The 23154-nt window shown below is 31.0% G+C and overlaps 1 protein-coding gene across 1 annotated transcript in view; it reads left to right on the top strand.

Moving 5' to 3' along the window:
• The window catches only part of lg13h3orf38 (linkage group 13 C3orf38 homolog), a 28829-nt gene extending 6452 nt beyond the window's left edge, over positions 1–22377 (top strand). The window contains exon 4 of the mRNA XM_061970646.2: positions 21831–22377. Within this exon, the coding sequence (XP_061826630.1) occupies positions 21831–22197 (367 nt within the window). The 3' untranslated portion in view covers positions 22198–22377. The remainder of the gene's footprint in view (positions 1–21830) is intronic.
• The last annotated feature ends 777 nt before the right edge of the window (positions 22378–23154 follow it).

The raw sequence follows: 23154 nt of genomic DNA, 5'->3' as shown, positions 1-23154 counted from the left end.
TTCAAAAGTCAGTGTATAAAAAGTGTTCGATTGCTTCACCTTCAAAATAAAGGCAGAAAATAACCCTTAAAAGTCAGTGTATGAAAAGTGGTTCCAAGACAAAACATCAGTTAAATAAATTCAGTGTCCAAAAAAATCCTTCAAAATAAAGGCATAAAATAACCTTTAAAAGTCAGTGTATTAAAAATGTATCCAAGACAAAACATCAGTCAAATAAAATCAGTGTCCAAAAAAATTCTTCAAAATAAAGGCAGAAAATAACCTTCAAAAGTCAGTGTATAAAAAGTGGTCGATTGCTTCACCTTGAAAATAAATGCACAAAATAACTTTTAAAAGTCAGTGTATAAAAAGTGGTTCCAAGACAAAACATCAGTTAAATAAATTCAGTGTCCAAAAAATCCTTCAAAATAAAGGCACAAAATAACCTATAAAAGTCGGTGTATAAAAAGTTGTTCAAAGACAAAACATCAGTTAAATAAATTCAGTGTCCAAAAAAATCCTTCAAAATAAAGGCAGAAAATAACCTTTAAAAGTCAGTGTATAAAAAGTGGTCGATTGCTTCACCTTCAAAATAAAGGCAGAAAATAACCTTTAAAAGTCAGTGTATAAAAAGTGGTTCCAAGACAAAACATCAGTCAAATAAATTCAGTGTCCAAAAAAATCCTTCAAAATAAAAGCAGAAATTAACCTTTAAAAGTCAGTGTATAAAAAGTGGTCGATTGCTTCACCTTCAAAATAAAGGCATAAAATAACCGTTAAAAGTCAGTGTATGAAAAGTGGTTCCAAGACAAAACAATTCAGTGTCCAAAAAAAATCCTTCAAAATAAAGGCAGAAAATAACCTTTAAAAGTCAGTGTATAAAAAGTGGTCGATTGCTTCACTTTCAAAATAAAGGCAGAAAATAACCTTTAAAAGTCAGTGTATAAAAAGTGGTTCCAAGAAAAAACATCAGTTAAATAAATAGTGTCCGAAAAATTCCTTAAAAATAAAGGCAGAACATAACCTTTAAAAGTAAGTGTATAAAAAGTGGTTCCAAGACAATACATCAGTCAAATAAATTCAGTGTCCAAAAAAATCCTTCAAAATAAAGGCAGAAAATAACCTTTAAAAGTCAGTGTATAAAAAGTGGTTCCAAGACAAAACATCAGTTAAATAAATTCAGTGTCCAAAACAATCCTTCAAAAATAAAGGCACAAAATAACCTTTAAAAGTCAGTGTAGGAAAAGTGGTTCCAAGACAAAACATCAGTTCGATAAATTCAGTGTCCAAAAAAATCCTTCAAAGTAAAGGCAGAAAATAACCTTTAAAAGTCAGTGTATAAAAAGTGGTCGATTGCTTCACCTTCAAAATAAAGGCAGAAAATAACCCTTAAAAGTCAGTGTATAAAAAGTGGTTCCAAGACAAAACATCAGTTAAATCAATTCAGTGTCCAAAAAATCCTTAAAAATAAAGGCAGAAAATAACCTTTAAAAGTCAGTGTATAAAAAATGGTTCCAAGACAAAACATCAGTCAAATGAAATCAGTGTCCAAAAAAATTCTTCAAAATAAAGGCAGAAAATAACCTTCAAAAGTCAGTGTATAAAAAGTGGTCGATTGCTTCACCTTCAAAATAAAGGCAGAAAATAACCCTTAAAAGTCAGTGTATGAAAAGTGGTTCCAAGACAAAACATCAGTTAAATCAATTCAGTGTCCAAAAAATCCTTCAAAATAAAAGCAGAAAATAACCTTTAAAAGTCAGTGTATAAAAAGTGGTCGATTGCTTCACCTTGAAAATAAAGGCACAAAATAACCTTTAAAAGTCAGTGTATGAAAAGTGGTTCCAAGACAAAACATCAGTTAAATAAATTCAGTGTCCAAAAAAATCCTTCAAAATAAAGGCATAAAATAACCTTTAAAAGTCAGTGTATGAAAAATGTATCCAAGACAAAACATCAGTTAAATAAAATCAGTGTCCAAAAAAATTCTTCAAAATAAAGGCAGAAAATAACCTTCAAAAGTCAGTGTATAAAAAGTGGTCGATTGCTTCACCTTCAAAATAAAGGCAGAAAATAACCCTTAAAAGTCAGTGTATAAAAGGAGGTTCCAAGACAAAACATCAGTTAAATAAATTCAGTGTCCAAAAAAATCCTTCAAAATAAAGGCAGAAAATAACCTTTTAAAGTCAGTGTATTAAAAATGTATCCAAGACAAAACATCAGTCAAATAAATTCAGTGTCTAAAAAATTTCTTCAAAATAAAGGCAGAAAATAACCTTCAAAAGTCAGTGTATGAAAAGTGTTCGATTGCTTCACCTTCAAAATAAAGGCAGAAAATAACCCTTAAAAGTCAGTGTATGAAAAGTGGTTCCAAGACAAAATATCAGTTAAATCAATTCAGTGTCCAAAAAATCCTTCAAAATAAAAGCAGAAAATAACCTTTAAAAGTCAGTGTATAAAAAGTGGTCGATTGCTTCACCTTGAAAATAAAGGCACAAAATAACTTTTAAAAGTCAGTGTATAAAAAGTGGTTCCAAGACAAAACATCAGTTAAATAAATTCAGTGTCCAAAAAATCCTTCAAAATAAAGGCACAAAATAACCTATAAAAGTCGGTGTATAAAAAGTGGTTCCAAGACAAAACATCAGTCAAATAAAATCAGTGTCCAAAAAAATTCTTCAAAATAAAGGCAGAAAATAACCTTTAAAAGTCAGTGTATAAAAAGTGGTCGATTGCTTCACCTTCAAAATAAAGGCAGAAAATAACCGTTAAAAGTCAGTGTATGAAAAGTGGTTCCAAGACAAAACATCAATTAAATCAATTCAGTGTCCAAAAAATCCTTCAAAATAAAGGCAGAAAATAACCTTTAAAAGTCGGTGTATAGAAAGTGGTTCCAAGACAAAAGATCAGTTAAATAAATTCAGTGTCCAAAACAATCCTTCAAAATAAAGGCACAAAATAACCTTTAAAAGTCAGTGTATGAAAAGTGGTTCCAAGACAAAACATCAGTTAGATAAATTCAGTGTCCAAAAAAATCCTTCAAAATAAAGGCAGAAAATAACCTTTAAAAGTCAGTGTATAAAAAGTGGTCGATTGCTTCACCTTCAAAATAAAGGCAGAAAATAACCCTTAAAAGTCAGTATATAAAAGGAGGTTCCAAGACAAAACATCAGTTAAATAAATTCAGTGTCCAAAAAAATTATTCAAAATAAAGACAGAAAATAACCTTTAAAAGTCCTTGTATAAAAAATGGATCAAGACAAAACATCAGTCAAATAAAATCAGTGTCCAAAATTTTTTTTCAAAATAAAGGCAGAAAAATAACCTTCAAAAGTCAGTGTATAAAAAGTGGTCGATTGCTTCACCTTGAAAATAAAGGCACAAAATAACTTTTAAAAGTCAGTGTATAAAAAGTGGTCGATTGCTTCACCTTCAAAATAAAGGCAGAAAATAACCTTTAAAAGTCAGTGTATAAAAAGTGGTTCCAAGACAAAACATCAGTCAAATAAATTCAGTGTCCAAAAAAATCCTTCAAAATAAAGGCAGAAAATAACCTTTAAAAGTCAGTGTATAAAAAGTGGTCGATTGCTTCACCTTCAAAATAAAGGCATAAAATAACCGTTAAAAGTCAGTGTATGAAAAGTGGTTCCAAGACAAAACATCAGTTAAATCAATTCAGTGTCCAAAAAATCCTTCAAAATAAAGGCAGAAAATAACCTTTAAAAGTCAGTGTATGAAAAGTCATCGATTGCTTCACCTTGAAAATAAAGGCACAAAATAACTTTTAAAAGTCAGTGTATGAAAAGTGGTTCCAAGACAAAACATCAGTTAAATAAATTCAGTGTCCAAAAAAATCCTTCAAAATAAAGGTAGAAAATAACCTTTAAAAGTCAGTGTATAAAAAGTGGTTCCAAGACAAAACATCAGTTAAATAAATTCAGTGTCCTAAAAATCCTTCAAAATAAAGTCACAAAATAACCTATAAAAGTCAGTGTACAAAAAGTTGTTCAAAGACAAAACATCAGTTAAATAAATTCAGTGTCCAAAAAAATCTTTCAAAATAAAGGCAGAAAATAACCTTTAAAAGTCAGTGTATAAAAAGTGGTCGATTGCTTCACCTTCAAAATAAAGGCAGAAAATAGCCTTTAAAAGTCAGTGTATAAAAAGTGGTTCCAAGACAAAACATCAGTTAAATAGTGTCCGAAAAATTCCTTCAAAATAAAGGGAGAAAATAACCTTTAAAAGTCAGTGTATAAAAGTGGTTCCAAGACAAAACATCAGTAGGTGTCCAAAAAAATCCTTCAAAATAAAGGCAGAATTTAACCTTTAAAAAGTGGTTCCAAGACAAAACATCAGTTAATAAATTCAGTGTCCAAAAAAAATCCTTCAAAATAAAAGCAGAAAATAACCTTTATAAAAGTCAGTGTATAAAAAGTGGTTCCAAGACAAAACATCAGTTAAATAAATTCAGTGTCCAAAAAAATCCTTCAAAATAAAGGCAGAAAATAACCTTTAAAAGTCAGTGTATAAAAAATGGTTCCAAGACAAAACATCAGTCAAATAAAATCAGTGTCCAAAAAAATTCTTCAAAATAAAGGCAGAAAATAACCTTCAAAAGTCAGTGTATAAAAAGTGGTCGATTGCTTCACCTTCAAAATAAAGGCAGAAAATAACCCTTAAAAGTCAGTGTATGAAAAGTGGTTCCAAGACAAAACATCAGTTAAATAAATTCAGTGTCCAAAAAATCCTTCAAAATAAAAGCAGAAAATAACCTTTAAAAGTCAGTGTATTAAAAATGTATCCAAGACAAAACATCAGTCAAATAAATTCAGTGTCTAAAAAATTTCTTCAAAATAAAGGCAGAAAATAACCTTCAAAAGTCAGTGTATGAAAAGTGTTCGATTGCTTCACCTTCAAAATAAAGGCAGAAAATAACCCTTAAAAGTCAGTGTATGAAAAGTGGTTCCAAGACAAAATATCAGTTAAATCAATTCAGTGTCCAAAAAATCCTTCAAAATAAAAGCAGAAAATAACCTTTAAAAGTCAGTGTATAAAAAGTGGTCGATTGCTTCACCTTGAAAATAAAGGCACAAAATAACTTTTAAAAGTCAGTGTATAAAAAGTGGTTCCAAGACAAAACATCAGTTAAATAAATTCAGTGTCCAAAAAATCCTTCAAAATAAAGGCACAAAATAACCTATAAAAGTCGGTGTATAAAAAGTGGTTCCAAGACAAAACATCAGTCAAATAAAATCAGTGTCCAAAAAAATTCTTCAAAATAAAGGCAGAAAATAACCTTTAAAAGTCAGTGTATAAAAAGTGGTCGATTGCTTCACCTTCAAAATAAAGGCAGAAAATAACCGTTAAAAGTCAGTGTATGAAAAGTGGTTCCAAGACAAAACATCAATTAAATCAATTCAGTGTCCAAAAAATCCTTCAAAATAAAGGCAGAAAATAACCTTTAAAAGTCGGTGTATAGAAAGTGGTTCCAAGACAAAAGATCAGTTAAATAAATTCAGTGTCCAAAACAATCCTTCAAAATAAAGGCACAAAATAACCTTTAAAAGTCAGTGTATGAAAAGTGGTTCCAAGACAAAACATCAGTTAGATAAATTCAGTGTCCAAAAAAATCCTTCAAAATAAAGGCAGAAAATAACCTTTAAAAGTCAGTGTATAAAAAGTGGTCGATTGCTTCACCTTCAAAATAAAGGCAGAAAATAACCCTTAAAAGTCAGTATATAAAAGGAGGTTCCAAGACAAAACATCAGTTAAATAAATTCAGTGTCCAAAAAAATTATTCAAAATAGAGACAGAAAATAACCTTTAAAAGTCCTTGTATAAAAAATGGATCCAAGACAAAACATCAGTCAAATAAAATCAGTGTCCAAAATTTTTTTTCAAAATAAAGGCAGAAAAATAACCTTCAAAAGTCAGTGTATAAAAAGTGGTCGATTGCTTCACCTTGAAAATAAAGGCACAAAATAACTTTTAAAAGTCAGTGTATAAAAAGTGGTTCCAAGACAAAACATCAGTCAAATAAATTCAGTGTCCAAAAAAATCCTTCAAAATAAAGGCAGAAAATAACCTTTAAAAGTCAGTGTATAAAAAGTGGTCGATTGCTTCACCTTCAAAATAAAGGCATAAAATAACCGTTAAAAGTCAGTGTATGAAAAGTGGTTCCAAGACAAAACATCAGTTAAATCAATTCAGTGTCCAAAAAATCCTTCAAAATAAAGGCAGAAAATAACCTTTAAAAGTCAGTGTATGAAAAGTCATCGATTGCTTCACCTTGAAAATAAAGGCACAAAATAACTTTTAAAAGTCAGTGTATGAAAAGTGGTTCCAAGACAAAACATCAGTTAAATAAATTCAGTGTCCAAAAAAATCCTTCAAAATAAAGGCAGAAAATAACCTTTAAAAGTCAGTGTATAAAAAGTGGTTCCAAGACAAAACATCAGTTAAATAAATTCAGTGTCCTAAAAATCCTTCAAAATAAAGGCAGAAAATAACCTTTAAAAGTCAGTGTATGAAAAGTGGTTCCAAGACAAAACATCAGTTAGATAAATTCAGTGTCCAATAAAATCCTTCAAAATAAAGGCAGAAAATAACCTTTAAAAGTCAGTGTATAAAAAGTGGTCGTTTGCTTCACCTTCAAAATAAAGGTAGAAAATAACCGTTAAAAGTCAGTGTATGAAAAGTGGTTCCAAGACAAAACATCAGTTAAATCAATTCAGTGTCCAAAAAATCCTTCAAAATAAAGGCAGAAAATAACCTTTAAAAGTTGGTGTATAGAAAGTGGTTCCAAGACAAAAGATCAGTTAAATAAATGCAGTGTCCAAAACAATCCTTCAAAATAAAGGCACAAAATAACCTTTAAAAGTCAGTGTATGAAAAGTGGTTCCAAGACAAAACATCAGTTAGATAAATTCAGTGTCCAAAAAAATCCTTCAAAATAAAGGCAGAAAATAACCTTTAAAAGTCAGTGTATGAAAAATGTATCCAAGACAAAACATCAGTTAAATAAAATCAGTGTCCAAAAAAATTCTTCAAAATAAAGGCAGAAAATAACCTTCAAAAGTCAGTGTATAAAAAGTGGTCGATTGCTTCACCTTCAAAATAAAGGCAGAAAATAACCCTTAAAAGTCAGTGTATAAAAGGAGGTTCCAAGACAAAACATCAGTTAAATAAATTCAGTGTCCAAAAAAATCCTTCAAAATAAAGGCAGAAAATAACCTTTTAAAGTCAGTGTATTAAAAATGTATCCAAGACAAAACATCAGTCAAATAAATTCAGTGTCTAAAAAATTTCTTCAAAATAAAGGCAGAAAATAACCTTCAAAAGTCAGTGTATGAAAAGTGTTCGATTGCTTCACCTTCAAAATAAAGGCAGAAAATAACCCTTAAAAGTCAGTGTATGAAAAGTGGTTCCAAGACAAAATATCAGTTAAATCAATTCAGTGTCCAAAAAATCCTTCAAAATAAAAGCAGAAAATAACCTTTAAAAGTCAGTGTATAAAAAGTGGTCGATTGCTTCACCTTGAAAATAAAGGCACAAAATAACTTTTAAAAGTCAGTGTATAAAAAGTGGTTCCAAGACAAAACATCAGTTAAATAAATTCAGTGTCCAAAAAATCCTTCAAAATAAAGGCACAAAATAACCTATAAAAGTCGGTGTATAAAAAGTGGTTCCAAGACAAAACATCAGTCAAATAAAATCAGTGTCCAAAAAAATTCTTCAAAATAAAGGCAGAAAATAACCTTTAAAAGTCAGTGTATAAAAAGTGGTCGATTGCTTCACCTTCAAAATAAAGGCAGAAAATAACCGTTAAAAGTCAGTGTATGAAAAGTGGTTCCAAGACAAAACATCAATTAAATCAATTCAGTGTCCAAAAAATCCTTCAAAATAAAGGCAGAAAATAACCTTTAAAAGTCGGTGTATAGAAAGTGGTTCCAAGACAAAAGATCAGTTAAATAAATTCAGTGTCCAAAACAATCCTTCAAAATAAAGGCACAAAATAACCTTTAAAAGTCAGTGTATGAAAAGTGGTTCCAAGACAAAACATCAGTTAGATAAATTCAGTGTCCAAAAAAATCCTTCAAAATAAAGGCAGAAAATAACCTTTAAAAGTCAGTGTATAAAAAGTGGTCGATTGCTTCACCTTCAAAATAAAGGCAGAAAATAACCCTTAAAAGTCAGTATATAAAAGGAGGTTCCAAGACAAAACATCAGTTAAATAAATTCAGTGTCCAAAAAAATTATTCAAAATAGAGACAGAAAATAACCTTTAAAAGTCCTTGTATAAAAAATGGATCCAAGACAAAACATCAGTCAAATAAAATCAGTGTCCAAAATTTTTTTTCAAAATAAAGGCAGAAAAATAACCTTCAAAAGTCAGTGTATAAAAAGTGGTCGATTGCTTCACCTTGAAAATAAAGGCACAAAATAACTTTTAAAAGTCAGTGTATAAAAAGTGGTTCCAAGACAAAACATCAGTCAAATAAATTCAGTGTCCAAAAAAATCCTTCAAAATAAAGGCAGAAAATAACCTTTAAAAGTCAGTGTATAAAAAGTGGTCGATTGCTTCACCTTCAAAATAAAGGCATAAAATAACCGTTAAAAGTCAGTGTATGAAAAGTGGTTCCAAGACAAAACATCAGTTAAATCAATTCAGTGTCCAAAAAATCCTTCAAAATAAAGGCAGAAAATAACCTTTAAAAGTCAGTGTATGAAAAGTCATCGATTGCTTCACCTTGAAAATAAAGGCACAAAATAACTTTTAAAAGTCAGTGTATGAAAAGTGGTTCCAAGACAAAACATCAGTTAAATAAATTCAGTGTCCAAAAAAATCCTTCAAAATAAAGGCAGAAAATAACCTTTAAAAGTCAGTGTATAAAAAGTGGTTCCAAGACAAAACATCAGTTAAATAAATTCAGTGTCCTAAAAATCCTTCAAAATAAAGGCAGAAAATAACCTTTAAAAGTCAGTGTATGAAAAGTGGTTCCAAGACAAAACATCAGTTAGATAAATTCAGTGTCCAATAAAATCCTTCAAAATAAAGGCAGAAAATAACCTTTAAAAGTCAGTGTATAAAAAGTGGTCGTTTGCTTCACCTTCAAAATAAAGGTAGAAAATAACCGTTAAAAGTCAGTGTATGAAAAGTGGTTCCAAGACAAAACATCAGTTAAATCAATTCAGTGTCCAAAAAATCCTTCAAAATAAAGGCAGAAAATAACCTTTAAAAGTTGGTGTATAGAAAGTGGTTCCAAGACAAAAGATCAGTTAAATAAATGCAGTGTCCAAAACAATCCTTCAAAATAAAGGCACAAAATAACCTTTAAAAGTCAGTGTATGAAAAGTGGTTCCAAGACAAAACATCAGTTAGATAAATTCAGTGTCCAAAAAAATCCTTCAAAATAAAGGCAGAAAATAACCTTTAAAAGTCAGTGTATGAAAAATGTATCCAAGACAAAACATCAGTTAAATAAAATCAGTGTCCAAAAAAATTCTTCAAAATAAAGGCAGAAAATAACCTTCAAAAGTCAGTGTATAAAAAGTGGTCGATTGCTTCACCTTCAAAATAAAGGCAGAAAATAACCCTTAAAAGTCAGTGTATAAAAGGAGGTTCCAAGACAAAACATCAGTTAAATAAATTCAGTGTCCAAAAAAATCCTTCAAAATAAAGGCAGAAAATAACCTTTTAAAGTCAGTGTATTAAAAATGTATCCAAGACAAAACATCAGTCAAATAAATTCAGTGTCTAAAAAATTTCTTCAAAATAAAGGCAGAAAATAACCTTCAAAAGTCAGTGTATGAAAAGTGTTCGATTGCTTCACCTTCAAAATAAAGGCAGAAAATAACCCTTAAAAGTCAGTGTATGAAAAGTGGTTCCAAGACAAAATATCAGTTAAATCAATTCAGTGTCCAAAAAATCCTTCAAAATAAAAGCAGAAAATAACCTTTAAAAGTCAGTGTATAAAAAGTGGTCGATTGCTTCACCTTGAAAATAAAGGCACAAAATAACTTTTAAAAGTCAGTGTATAAAAAGTGGTTCCAAGACAAAACATCAGTTAAATAAATTCAGTGTCCAAAAAATCCTTCAAAATAAAGGCACAAAATAACCTATAAAAGTCGGTGTATAAAAAGTGGTTCCAAGACAAAACATCAGTCAAATAAAATCAGTGTCCAAAAAAATTCTTCAAAATAAAGGCAGAAAATAACCTTTAAAAGTCAGTGTATAAAAAGTGGTCGATTGCTTCACCTTCAAAATAAAGGCAGAAAATAACCGTTAAAAGTCAGTGTATGAAAAGTGGTTCCAAGACAAAACATCAATTAAATCAATTCAGTGTCCAAAAAATCCTTCAAAATAAAGGCAGAAAATAACCTTTAAAAGTCGGTGTATAGAAAGTGGTTCCAAGACAAAAGATCAGTTAAATAAATTCAGTGTCCAAAACAATCCTTCAAAATAAAGGCACAAAATAACCTTTAAAAGTCAGTGTATGAAAAGTGGTTCCAAGACAAAACATCAGTTAGATAAATTCAGTGTCCAAAAAAATCCTTCAAAATAAAGGCAGAAAATAACCTTTAAAAGTCAGTGTATAAAAAGTGGTCGATTGCTTCACCTTCAAAATAAAGGCAGAAAATAACCCTTAAAAGTCAGTATATAAAAGGAGGTTCCAAGACAAAACATCAGTTAAATAAATTCAGTGTCCAAAAAAATTATTCAAAATAAAGACAGAAAATAACCTTTAAAAGTCCTTGTATAAAAAATGGATCAAGACAAAACATCAGTCAAATAAAATCAGTGTCCAAAATTTTTTTTCAAAATAAAGGCAGAAAAATAACCTTCAAAAGTCAGTGTATAAAAAGTGGTCGATTGCTTCACCTTGAAAATAAAGGCACAAAATAACTTTTAAAAGTCAGTGTATAAAAAGTGGTCGATTGCTTCACCTTCAAAATAAAGGCAGAAAATAACCTTTAAAAGTCAGTGTATGAAAAGTGGTTCCAAGACAAAACATCAGTCAAATAAATTCAGTGTCCAAAAAAATCCTTCAAAATAAAGGCAGAAAATAACCTTTAAAAGTCAGTGTATAAAAAGTGGTCGATTGCTTCACCTTCAAAATAAAGGCATAAAATAACCGTTAAAAGTCAGTGTATGAAAAGTGGTTCCAAGACAAAACATCAGTTAAATCAATTCAGTGTCCAAAAAATCCTTCAAAATAAAGGCAGAAAATAACCTTTAAAAGTCAGTGTATGAAAAGTCATCGATTGCTTCACCTTGAAAATAAAGGCACAAAATAACTTTTAAAAGTCAGTGTATGAAAAGTGGTTCCAAGACAAAACATCAGTTAAATAAATTCAGTGTCCAAAAAAATCCTTCAAAATAAAGGTAGAAAATAACCTTTAAAAGTCAGTGTATAAAAAGTGGTTCCAAGACAAAACATCAGTTAAATAAATTCAGTGTCCTAAAAATCCTTCAAAATAAAGTCACAAAATAACCTATAAAAGTCAGTGTACAAAAAGTTGTTCAAAGACAAAACATCAGTTAAATAAATTCAGTGTCCAAAAAAATCTTTCAAAATAAAGGCAGAAAATAACCTTTAAAAGTCAGTGTATAAAAAGTGGTCGATTGCTTCACCTTCAAAATAAAGGCAGAAAATAGCCTTTAAAAGTCAGTGTATAAAAAGTGGTTCCAAGACAAAACATCAGTTAAATAGTGTCCGAAAAATTCCTTCAAAATAAAGGGAGAAAATAACCTTTAAAAGTCAGTGTATAAAAGTGGTTCCAAGACAAAACATCAGTAGGTGTCCAAAAAAATCCTTCAAAATAAAGGCAGAATTTAACCTTTAAAAAGTGGTTCCAAGACAAAACATCAGTTAATAAATTCAGTGTCCAAAAAAAATCCTTCAAAATAAAAGCAGAAAATAACCTTTATAAAAGTCAGTGTATAAAAAGTGGTTCCAAGACAAAACATCAGTTAAATAAATTCAGTGTCCAAAAAAATCCTTCAAAATAAAGGCAGAAAATAACCTTTAAAAGTCAGTGTATAAAAAATGGTTCCAAGACAAAACATCAGTCAAATAAAATCAGTGTCCAAAAAAATTCTTCAAAATAAAGGCAGAAAATAACCTTCAAAAGTCAGTGTATAAAAAGTGGTCGATTGCTTCACCTTCAAAATAAAGGCAGAAAATAACCCTTAAAAGTCAGTGTATGAAAAGTGGTTCCAAGACAAAACATCAGTTAAATAAATTCAGTGTCCAAAAAATCCTTCAAAATAAAAGCAGAAAATAACCTTTAAAAGTCAGTGTATTAAAAATGTATCCAAGACAAAACATCAGTCAAATAAATTCAGTGTCTAAAAAATTTCTTCAAAATAAAGGCAGAAAATAACCTTCAAAAGTCAGTGTATGAAAAGTGTTCGATTGCTTCACCTTCAAAATAAAGGCAGAAAATAACCCTTAAAAGTCAGTGTATGAAAAGTGGTTCCAAGACAAAATATCAGTTAAATCAATTCAGTGTCCAAAAAATCCTTCAAAATAAAAGCAGAAAATAACCTTTAAAAGTCAGTGTATAAAAAGTGGTCGATTGCTTCACCTTGAAAATAAAGGCACAAAATAACTTTTAAAAGTCAGTGTATAAAAAGTGGTTCCAAGACAAAACATCAGTTAAATAAATTCAGTGTCCAAAAAATCCTTCAAAATAAAGGCACAAAATAACCTATAAAAGTCGGTGTATAAAAAGTGGTTCCAAGACAAAACATCAGTCAAATAAAATCAGTGTCCAAAAAAATTCTTCAAAATAAAGGCAGAAAATAACCTTTAAAAGTCAGTGTATAAAAAGTGGTCGATTGCTTCACCTTCAAAATAAAGGCAGAAAATAACCGTTAAAAGTCAGTGTATGAAAAGTGGTTCCAAGACAAAACATCAATTAAATCAATTCAGTGTCCAAAAAATCCTTCAAAATAAAGGCAGAAAATAACCTTTAAAAGTCGGTGTATAGAAAGTGGTTCCAAGACAAAAGATCAGTTAAATAAATTCAGTGTCCAAAACAATCCTTCAAAATAAAGGCACAAAATAACCTTTAAAAGTCAGTGTATGAAAAGTGGTTCCAAGACAAAACATCAGTTAGATAAATTCAGTGTCCAAAAAAATCCTTCAAAATAAAGGCAGAAAATAACCTTTAAAAGTCAGTGTATAAAAAGTGGTCGATTGCTTCACCTTCAAAATAAAGGCAGAAAATAACCCTTAAAAGTCAGTATATAAAAGGAGGTTCCAAGACAAAACATCAGTTAAATAAATTCAGTGTCCAAAAAAATTATTCAAAATAGAGACAGAAAATAACCTTTAAAAGTCCTTGTATAAAAAATGGATCCAAGACAAAACATCAGTCAAATAAAATCAGTGTCCAAAATTTTTTTTCAAAATAAAGGCAGAAAAATAACCTTCAAAAGTCAGTGTATAAAAAGTGGTCGATTGCTTCACCTTGAAAATAAAGGCACAAAATAACTTTTAAAAGTCAGTGTATAAAAAGTGGTTCCAAGACAAAACATCAGTCAAATAAATTCAGTGTCCAAAAAAATCCTTCAAAATAAAGGCAGAAAATAACCTTTAAAAGTCAGTGTATAAAAAGTGGTCGATTGCTTCACCTTCAAAATAAAGGCATAAAATAACCGTTAAAAGTCAGTGTATGAAAAGTGGTTCCAAGACAAAACATCAGTTAAATCAATTCAGTGTCCAAAAAATCCTTCAAAATAAAGGCAGAAAATAACCTTTAAAAGTCAGTGTATGAAAAGTCATCGATTGCTTCACCTTGAAAATAAAGGCACAAAATAACTTTTAAAAGTCAGTGTATGAAAAGTGGTTCCAAGACAAAACATCAGTTAAATAAATTCAGTGTCCAAAAAAATCCTTCAAAATAAAGGCAGAAAATAACCTTTAAAAGTCAGTGTATAAAAAGTGGTTCCAAGACAAAACATCAGTTAAATAAATTCAGTGTCCTAAAAATCCTTCAAAATAAAGGCAGAAAATAACCTTTAAAAGTCAGTGTATGAAAAGTGGTTCCAAGACAAAACATCAGTTAGATAAATTCAGTGTCCAATAAAATCCTTCAAAATAAAGGCAGAAAATAACCTTTAAAAGTCAGTGTATAAAAAGTGGTCGTTTGCTTCACCTTCAAAATAAAGGTAGAAAATAACCGTTAAAAGTCAGTGTATGAAAAGTGGTTCCAAGACAAAACATCAGTTAAATCAATTCAGTGTCCAAAAAATCCTTCAAAATAAAGGCAGAAAATAACCTTTAAAAGTTGGTGTATAGAAAGTGGTTCCAAGACAAAAGATCAGTTAAATAAATGCAGTGTCCAAAACAATCCTTCAAAATAAAGGCACAAAATAACCTTTAAAAGTCAGTGTATGAAAAGTGGTTCCAAGACAAAACATCAGTTAGATAAATTCAGTGTCCAAAAAAATCCTTCAAAATAAAGGCAGAAAATAACCTTTAAAAGTCAGTGTATAAAAAGTGGTCGATTGCTTCACCTTCAAAATAAAGGCAGAAAATAACCCTTAAAAGTCAGTGTATGAAAAGTGGTTCCAAGACAAGACATCAGTTAAATCAATTCAGTGTCCAAAAAATCCTTCAAAATAAAAGCAGAAAATAACCTTTAAAAGTCAGTGTATAAAAAGTGGTCGATTGCTTCACCTTGAAAATAAAGGCACAAAATAACTTTTAAAAGTCAGTGTATGAAAAGTGGTTCCAAGACAAAACATCAGTTAAATAAATTCAGTGTCCAAAAAAATCCTTCAAAATAAAGGCATAAAATAACCTTTAAAAGTCAGTGTATTAAAAATGTATCCAAGACAAAACATCAGTCAAATAAAATCAGTGTCCAAAAAAATTCTTCAAAATAAAGGCAGAAAATAACCTTCAAAAGTCAGTGTATAAAAAGTGGTCGATTGCTTCACCTTCAAAATAAAGGCAGAAAATAACCCTTAAAAGTCAGTGTATGAAAAGTGGTTCCAAGACAAAACATCAGTTAAATCAATTCAGTGTCCAAAAAAATCCTTCAAAATAAAGGCAGAAAATAACCTTTAAAAGTCGGTGTATAGAAAGTGGTTCCAAGACAAAAGATCAGTTAAATAAATGCAGTGTCCAAAACAATCCTTCAAAATAAAGGCACAAAATAACCTTTAAAAGTCAGTGTATGAAAAGTGGTTCCAAGACAAAACATCAGTTCGATAAATTCAGTGTCCAAAAAAATCCTTCAAAATAAAGGCAGAAAATAACCTTTAAAAGTCAGTGTATAAAAAGTGGTCGATTGCTTCACCTTCAAAATAAAGGCAGAAAATAACCCTTAAAAGTCAGTGTATGAAAAGTGGTTCCAAGACAAAACATCAGTTAAATCAATTCAGTGTCCAAAAAATCCTTCAAAATAAAAGCAGAAAATAACCTTTAAAAGTCAGTGTATAAAAAGTGGTCGATTGCTTCACCTTGAAAATAAAGGCACAAAATAACTTTTAAAAGTCAGTGTATAAAAAGTGGTTCCAAGACAAAACATCAGTTAAATAAATTCAGTGTCCAAAAAAATCCTTCAAAATAAAGGCATAAAATAACCTTTAAAAGTCAGTGTATTAAAAATGTATCCAAGACAAAACATCAGTCAAATAAATTCAGTGTCCAAAAAATTTCTTCAAAATAAAGGCAGAAAATAACCTTCAAAAGTCAGTGTATAAAAAGTGTTCGATTGCTTCACCTTCAAAATAAAGGCAGAAAATAACCCTTAAAAGTCAGTGTATGAAAAGTGGTTCCAAGACAAAACATCAGTTAAATAAATTCAGTGTCCAAAAAATCCTTCAAAATAAAAGCAGAAAATAACCTTTAAAAGTCAGTGTATTAAAAATGTATCCAAGACAAAACATCAGTCAAATAAATTCAGTGTCTAAAAAATTTCTTCAAAATAAAGGCAGAAAATAACCTTCAAAAGTCAGTGTATGAAAAGTGTTCGATTGCTTCACCTTCAAAATAAAGGCAGAAAATAACCCTTAAAAGTCAGTGTATGAAAAGTGGTTCCAAGACAAAATATCAGTTAAATCAATTCAGTGTCCAAAAAATCCTTCAAAATAAAAGCAGAAAATAACCTTTAAAAGTCAGTGTATAAAAAGTGGTCGATTGCTTCACCTTGAAAATAAAGGCACAAAATAACTTTTAAAAGTCAGTGTATAAAAAGTGGATCCAAGACAAAACATCAGTTAAATAAATTCAGTGTCCAAAAAATCCTTCAAAATAAAGGCACAAAATAACCTATAAAAGTCGGTGTATAAAAAGTGGTTCCAAGACAAAACATCAGTCAAATAAAATCAGTGTCCAAAAAAATTCTTCAAAATAAAGGCAGAAAATAACCTTTAAAAGTCAGTGTATAAAAAGTGGTCGATTGCTTCACCTTCAAAATAAAGGCAGAAAATAACCGTTAAAAGTCAGTGTATGAAAAGTGGTTCCAAGACAAAACATCAATTAAATCAATTCAGTGTCCAAAAAATCCTTCAAAATAAAGGCAGAAAATAACCTTTAAAAGTCAGTGTATTAAAAATGTATCCAAGACAAAACATCAGTCAAATAAAATCAGTGTCCAAAAAAATTATTCAAAATAAAGGCAGAAAATAACCTTCAAAAGTCAGTGTATAAAAAGTGGTCGATTGCTTCACCTTCAAAATAAAGGCAGAAAATAACCGTTAAAAGTCAGTGTATGAAAAGTGGTTCCAAGACAAAACATCAGTTAAATCAATTCAGTGTCCAAAAAATCCTTCAAAATAAAGGCAGAAAATAACCTTTAAAAGTCAGTGTATAAAAAGTGGTCGATTGCTTCACCTTCAAAATAAAGGCAGAAAATAACCCTTAAAAGTCAGTGTATAAAAGGAGGTTCCAAGACAAAACATCAGTTAAATAAATTCAGTGTCCAAAAAAATCCTTCAAAATAAAGGCAGAAAATAACCTTTAAAAGTCAGTGTATAAAAAATGGATCCAAGACAAAACATCAGTCAAATAAAATCAGTGTCCAAAAAAATTCTTCAAAATAAAGGCAGAAAATAACCTTCAAAAGTCAGTGTATAAAAAGTGGTCGATTGCTTCACCTTCAAAACAAAGGCAGAAAATAACCGTTTAAAGTCAGTGTATGAAAAGTGGTTCCAAGACAAAACAAAACATCAGTTAAATCAATTCAGTGTCCAAAAAATCCTTCAAAATAAAGGCAGAAAATAACCTTTAAAAGTCGGTGTATAAAAAGTGGTTCCAAGACAAAACATCAGTTAAATAAATTCAGTGTCCAAAACAATCCTTCAAAATAAAGGCACAAAATGACCTTTAGAAGTTAGTGTATGAAAAGTGGTTCCAAGACAAAACATCAGTTAGATAAATTCAGTGTCCAAAAAAATCCTTCAAAATAAAGGCAGAAAATAACCTTTAAAAGTCAGTGTATAAAAAGTGGTCGATTGCTTCACCTTCAAAATAAAGGCAGAAAATAACCGTTAAAAGTCAGTGTATGAAAAGTGGTTCCAAGACAAAACATCAGTTAAATCAATTCAGTGTCCAAAAAATCCTTCAAAATAAAGGCAGAAAATAACCTTTAAAAGTCAGTGTATAAAAAGTGGTCGATTGCTTCACCTTCAAAATAAAGGCAGAAAATAACCCTTAAAAGTCAGTGTATAAAAGGAGGTTCCAAGACAAAACATCAGTTAAATAAATTCAGTGTCCAAAAAAATCCTTCAAAATAAAGGTAGAAAATAACTTTTAAAAGTCAGTGTATAAAAAATGGATCCAAGACAAAACATCAGTCAAATAAAATCAGTGTCCAAAAAAATTATTCAAAATAAAGGCAGAAAATAACCTTTAAAAGTCAGTGTATAAAAAGTGGTCGATTGCTTCACCTTCAAAATAAAGGCAGAAAATAACCGTTAAAAGTCAGTGTATGAAAAGTGGTTCCAAGACAAAACATCAGTTAAATCAATTCAGTGTCTAAAAAGTCCTTCAAAATAAAGGCAGAAAATAACCTTTAAAAGTCGGTGTATAAAAAGTGGTTCCAAGACAAAACATCAGTTAAATAAATTCAGTGTCCAAACAAATTCTTCAAAATAAAGGCAGAAAATAACCTTCAAAAGTCAGTGTATAAAAAGTGGTCGATTGCTTCACCTTCAAAATAAAGGCAGAAAATAACCGTTAAAAGTCAGTGTATGAAAAGTGGTTCCAAGACAAAACATCAGTTAAATCAATTCAGTGTCCAAAAAATCCTTCAAAATAAAAGCAGAAAATAACCTTTAAAAGTCAGTGTATAAAAAGTGGTCGATTGCTTCACCTTGAAAATAAAGACACAAAATAACTTTTAAAAGTCAGTGTATAAAAAGTGGTTCCAAGACAAAACATCAGTTAAATAAATTCAGTGTCCAAAAAATCCTTCAAAATAAAGGCAAAAAATAACCTATAAAAGTCGGTGTATGAAAAGTGGTTCCAAGACAAAACATCAGTCAAATAAAATCAGTGTCCAAAAAAATTCTTCAAAATAAAGGCAGAAAATAACCTTTAAAAGTCAGTGTATAAAAAGTGGTCGATTGCTTCACCTTCAAAATAAAGGCAGAAAATAACCTTTAAAAGTCAGTGTATAAAAAGTGGTTCCAAGACAAAACATCAGTCAAATAAATTCAGTGTCCAAAAAAATCCTTCAAAATAAAGGCAGAAAATAACCTTTAAAAGTCAGTGTATTAAAAATGTATCCAAGACAAAACATCAGTCAAATAAAATCAGTGTCCAAAAAAATTATTCAAAATAAAGGCAGAAAATAACCTTCAAAAGTCAGTGTATAAAAAGTGGTCGATTGCTTCACCTTCAAAATAAAGGCAGAAAATAACCGTTAAAAGTCAGTGTATGAAAAGTGGTTCCAAGACAAAACATCAGTTAAATCAATTCAGTGTCCAAAAAATCCTTCAAAATAAAGGCAGAAAATAACCTTTAAAAGTCAGTGTATAAAAAGTGGTCGATTGCTTCACCTTCAAAATAAAGGCAGAAAATAACCCTTAAAAGTCAGTGTATAAAAGGAGGTTCCAAGACAAAACATCAGTTAAATAAATTCAGTGTCCAAAAAAATCCTTCAAAATAAAGGCAGAAAATAACCTTTAAAAGTCAGTGTATAAAAAATGGATCCAAGACAAAACATCAGTCAAATAAAATCAGTGTCCAAAAAAATTCTTCAAAATAAAGGCAGAAAATAACCTTCAAAAGTCAGTGTATAAAAAGTGGTCGATTGCTTCACCTTCAAAATAAAGGCAGAAAATAACCGTTAAAAGTCAGTGTATGAAAAGTGGTTCCAAGACAAAACAAAACATCAGTTAAATCAATTCAGTGTCCAAAAAATCCTTCAAAATAAAGGCAGAAAATAACCTTTAAAAGTCGGTGTATAAAAAGTGGTTCCAAGACAAAACATCAGTTAAATAAATTCAGTGTCCAAAACAATCCTTCAAAATAAAGGCACAAAATGACCTTTAGAAGTTAGTGTATGAAAAGTGGTTCCAAGACAAAACATCAGTTAGATAAATTCAGTGTCCAAAAAAATCCTTCAAAATAAAGGCAGAAAATAACCTTTAAAAGTCAGTGTATAAAAAGTGGTCGATTGCTTCACCTTCAAAATAAAGGCAGAAAATAACCGTTAAAAGTCAGTGTATGAAAAGTGGTTCCAAGACAAAACATCAGTTAAATCAATTCAGTGTCCAAAAAATCCTTCAAAATAAAGGCAGAAAATAACCTTTAAAAGTCAGTGTATAAAAAGTGGTCGATTGCTTCACCTTCAAAATAAAGGCAGGAAATAACCCTTAAAAGTCAGTGTATAAAAGGAGGTTCCAAGACAAAACATCAGTTAAATAAATTCAGTGTCCAAAAAAATCCTTCAAAATAAAGGCAGAAAATAACCTTTAAAAGTCAGTGTATAAAAAATGGATCCAAGACAAAACATCAGTCAAATAAAATCAGTGTCCAAAAAAATTCTTCAAAATAAAGGCAGAAAATAACCTTCAAAAGTCAGTGTATAAAAAGTGGTCGATTGCTTCACCTTCAAAATAAAGGCAGAAAATAACTGTTAAAAGTCAGTGTATGAAAATTGGTTCCAAGACAAAACATCAGTTAAATCAATTCAGTGTCTAAAAAGACCTTCAAAATAAAGGCAGAAAATAACCCTTAAAAGTCAGTATATAAAAGGAGGTTCCAAGACAAAACATCAGTTAAATAAATTCAGTGTCCAAAACAATCCTTCAAAATAAAGGCACAAAATAACCTGTAAAAGTCAGTGTATAAAAAGTTGTTCCAAGACAAAACATCAGTTAAATAAATTCAGTGTCCAAACAAATTCTTCAAAATAAAGGCAGAAAATAACCTTCAAAAGTCAGTGTATAAAAAGTGGTCGATTGCTTCACCTTCAAAATAAAGGCAGCAAATAACTGTTAAAAGTCAGTGTATGAAAAGTGGTTCCAAGACAAAACAAAACATCAGTTAAATCAATTCAGTGTCCAAAAAATCCTTCAAAATAAAGGCAGAAAATAACCTTTAAAAGTCGGTGTATAAAAAGTGGTTCCAAGACAAAACATCAGTTAAATAAATTCAGTGTCCAAAACAATCCTTCGAAATAAAGGCACAAAATAACCTTTAGAAGTTAGTGTATGAAAAGTGGTTCCAAGACAAAACATCAGTTAGATAAATTCAGTGTCCAAAAAAATCCTTCAAAATAAAGGCAGAAAATAACCTTTAAAAGTCAGTGTATAAAAAGTGGTCGATTGCTTCACCTTCAAAATAAAGGCAGAAAATAACCCTTAAAAGTCAGTGTATAAAAGGAGGTTCCAAGACAAAACATCAGTTAAATAAATTCAGTGTCCAAAAAAATCCTTCAAAATAAAGGCAGAAAATAACCTTTAAAAGTCAGTGTATGAAAAGTGGTTCCAAGACAAAACATCAGTTAATTCAATTCAGTGTCCAAAAAATCCTTCAAAATAAAGGCACAAAATAACCTATAAAAGTCGGTGTATAAAAAATGGATCCAAGACAAAACATCAGTCAAATAAAATCAGTGTCCAAAAAAATTCTTCAAAATAAAGGCAGAAAATAACCTTTAAAAGTCAGTGTATAAAAAGTGGTCGATTGCTTCACCTTCAAAATAAAGGCAGAAAATAACCCTTAAAAGTCAGTGTATAAAAGGAGGTTCCAAGACAAAACATCAGTTAAATAAATTCAGTGTCCAAAACAATCCTTCAAAATAAAGGCACAAAATAACCTTTAAAAGTCAGTGTATGAAAAGTGGTTCCAAGACAAAACATTAGTTAGATAAATTCAGTGTCCAAAACAATCCTTCAAAATAAAGGCACAAAATAACCTATAAAAGTCAGTGTATAAAAAGTTGTTCCAAGACAAAACATCAGTTAAATAAATTCAGTGTCCAAAAAAATCCTTCAAAATAAAGGCAGAAAATAACCTTTAAAAGTCAGCTTATAAAAAGTGGTCGATTGCTTCACCTTCAAAATAAAGGCATAAAATAACCGTTAAAAGTCAGTGTATGAAAAGTGGTTCCAAGACGAAACATCAGTCAAATAAATTCAGTGTCCAAAAAAATCCTTCAAAATAAAGGCGCAAAATAACCTCTAAAAGTCAGTGTATGAAAAGTGGTTCCAAGACAGAACATCAGTTAAATAAATTCAGATTCCAAAAAAATAATTTCAAAATAAAAGCAGAAAATAACCTTTAAAAGTCCATGTATAAAAAGTGGTGGATTGCTTCAGCCTTCATTTACCACAAGTGAGTTTGTGACTTTTGAAGAACCCTGACCTACAAGTTCTTCCTCAGAGCGGGCAGCGAGCAGATGGAGGAGTTTGTGGGGGCGGAGCTAGTGAGCCGTCGTCTCCTGGCCTTGACCAAGGAGGAGCTTCTCCTCCTCAGCCCCAACCTGGACTCTCACGGACTCAACGTGCTGGCATCCCCACACGGCCTGGTGCTGGTGGCGGTGGCCGGCACCATCCACCGGGACGCCGCCTGCCTGGGAATATTCGAGCAGATCTTTGGACTCATTCGCTCGCCCTTGGACAATAACAGCTGGAAGATCCGCAGCCTCAACCTGAAGATCCGAGGTCAGGACGCTCTGGGGGGGATGCAGACCACAGCGCCCGCCCTCAGTTACAACACCAGCGAGCTGCACTCGCTCTGCACCTTGTAGCGCTCACTCTTTACCCAGCATGCATCACTGATGTCCAAAAACAGCTTCATCTGACTTCCGTGTGAACGATATCACGCTGTGAGACACCTGTGCCTTCAGTATCGCCTGCTGCGTGCAGACATGTAGATATGTATCATGTAGATATGTATCATGTAGATATGTATCATAGCAAATAAAGATATTATATTGACACTTTATTCATGCAGCACTAGACTGACCTTCATCCCCTAATGCACACCTGTCTAACTCAACATCATTTTATCTGGCCCCCCACTTCATTTTAACTGGCCCCATCATCATTTTATCTGGCCCCCAACATCATTTTATCTGTCCCCCATCATCATTTTATCTGGCCCCCCCACTTCATTTTAGCTGGCCGCCATCATCATTTTAGCTGGCCCCAAACATCATTTTATCTGGCCCCCCACTTCATTTTATATGGCCCGCATCATAATTTTATCTGGCATTCCACTTCATTTTATCTGGCCCGCAACATCATTTCATTTTACCTGCCCCCCAACATCATTTTATCTGGCCCCCAAAATCATTTAACTGGCCCCCAACATCATTTTATCTGGCCCACATCATAATTTTATCTGGCATGCCATATCATTTTAGCTGGCCCGCTTCATAATTTTATCTGGCCCGCATCATAATTTTATCTGGCATGCCAAATAATTTTATCTGGCCCGCGACATAACTTCATTCTATCTGGCCCCCCACATCATTTTATCTGTCACTCAACATGATTTCATCTGGCCTGCATCATTATTTTGTTTGGCTTGCCACTTCATTTTATCTGGCCCCCCCACATCACTTCATTTTATATAACCTGTGTGTCACGTTCAAACACAGGACATCTATTAAACAAGACAAAAAGGCAAGGAATCAAACAGAGACAGAATTCAATTTGGACTCAATTGAGGAGAGACGGCTTCAACCTGTAACCTCTTACAG

The sequence above is a fragment of the Nerophis lumbriciformis genome, linkage group LG13 (genome assembly GCF_033978685.3).
Source record: "Nerophis lumbriciformis linkage group LG13, RoL_Nlum_v2.1, whole genome shotgun sequence".
NCBI classification, from domain to species: Eukaryota; Metazoa; Chordata; class Actinopteri; order Syngnathiformes; family Syngnathidae; genus Nerophis; species Nerophis lumbriciformis.
This window is presented reverse-complemented; position numbering and strand designations above follow the sequence as displayed.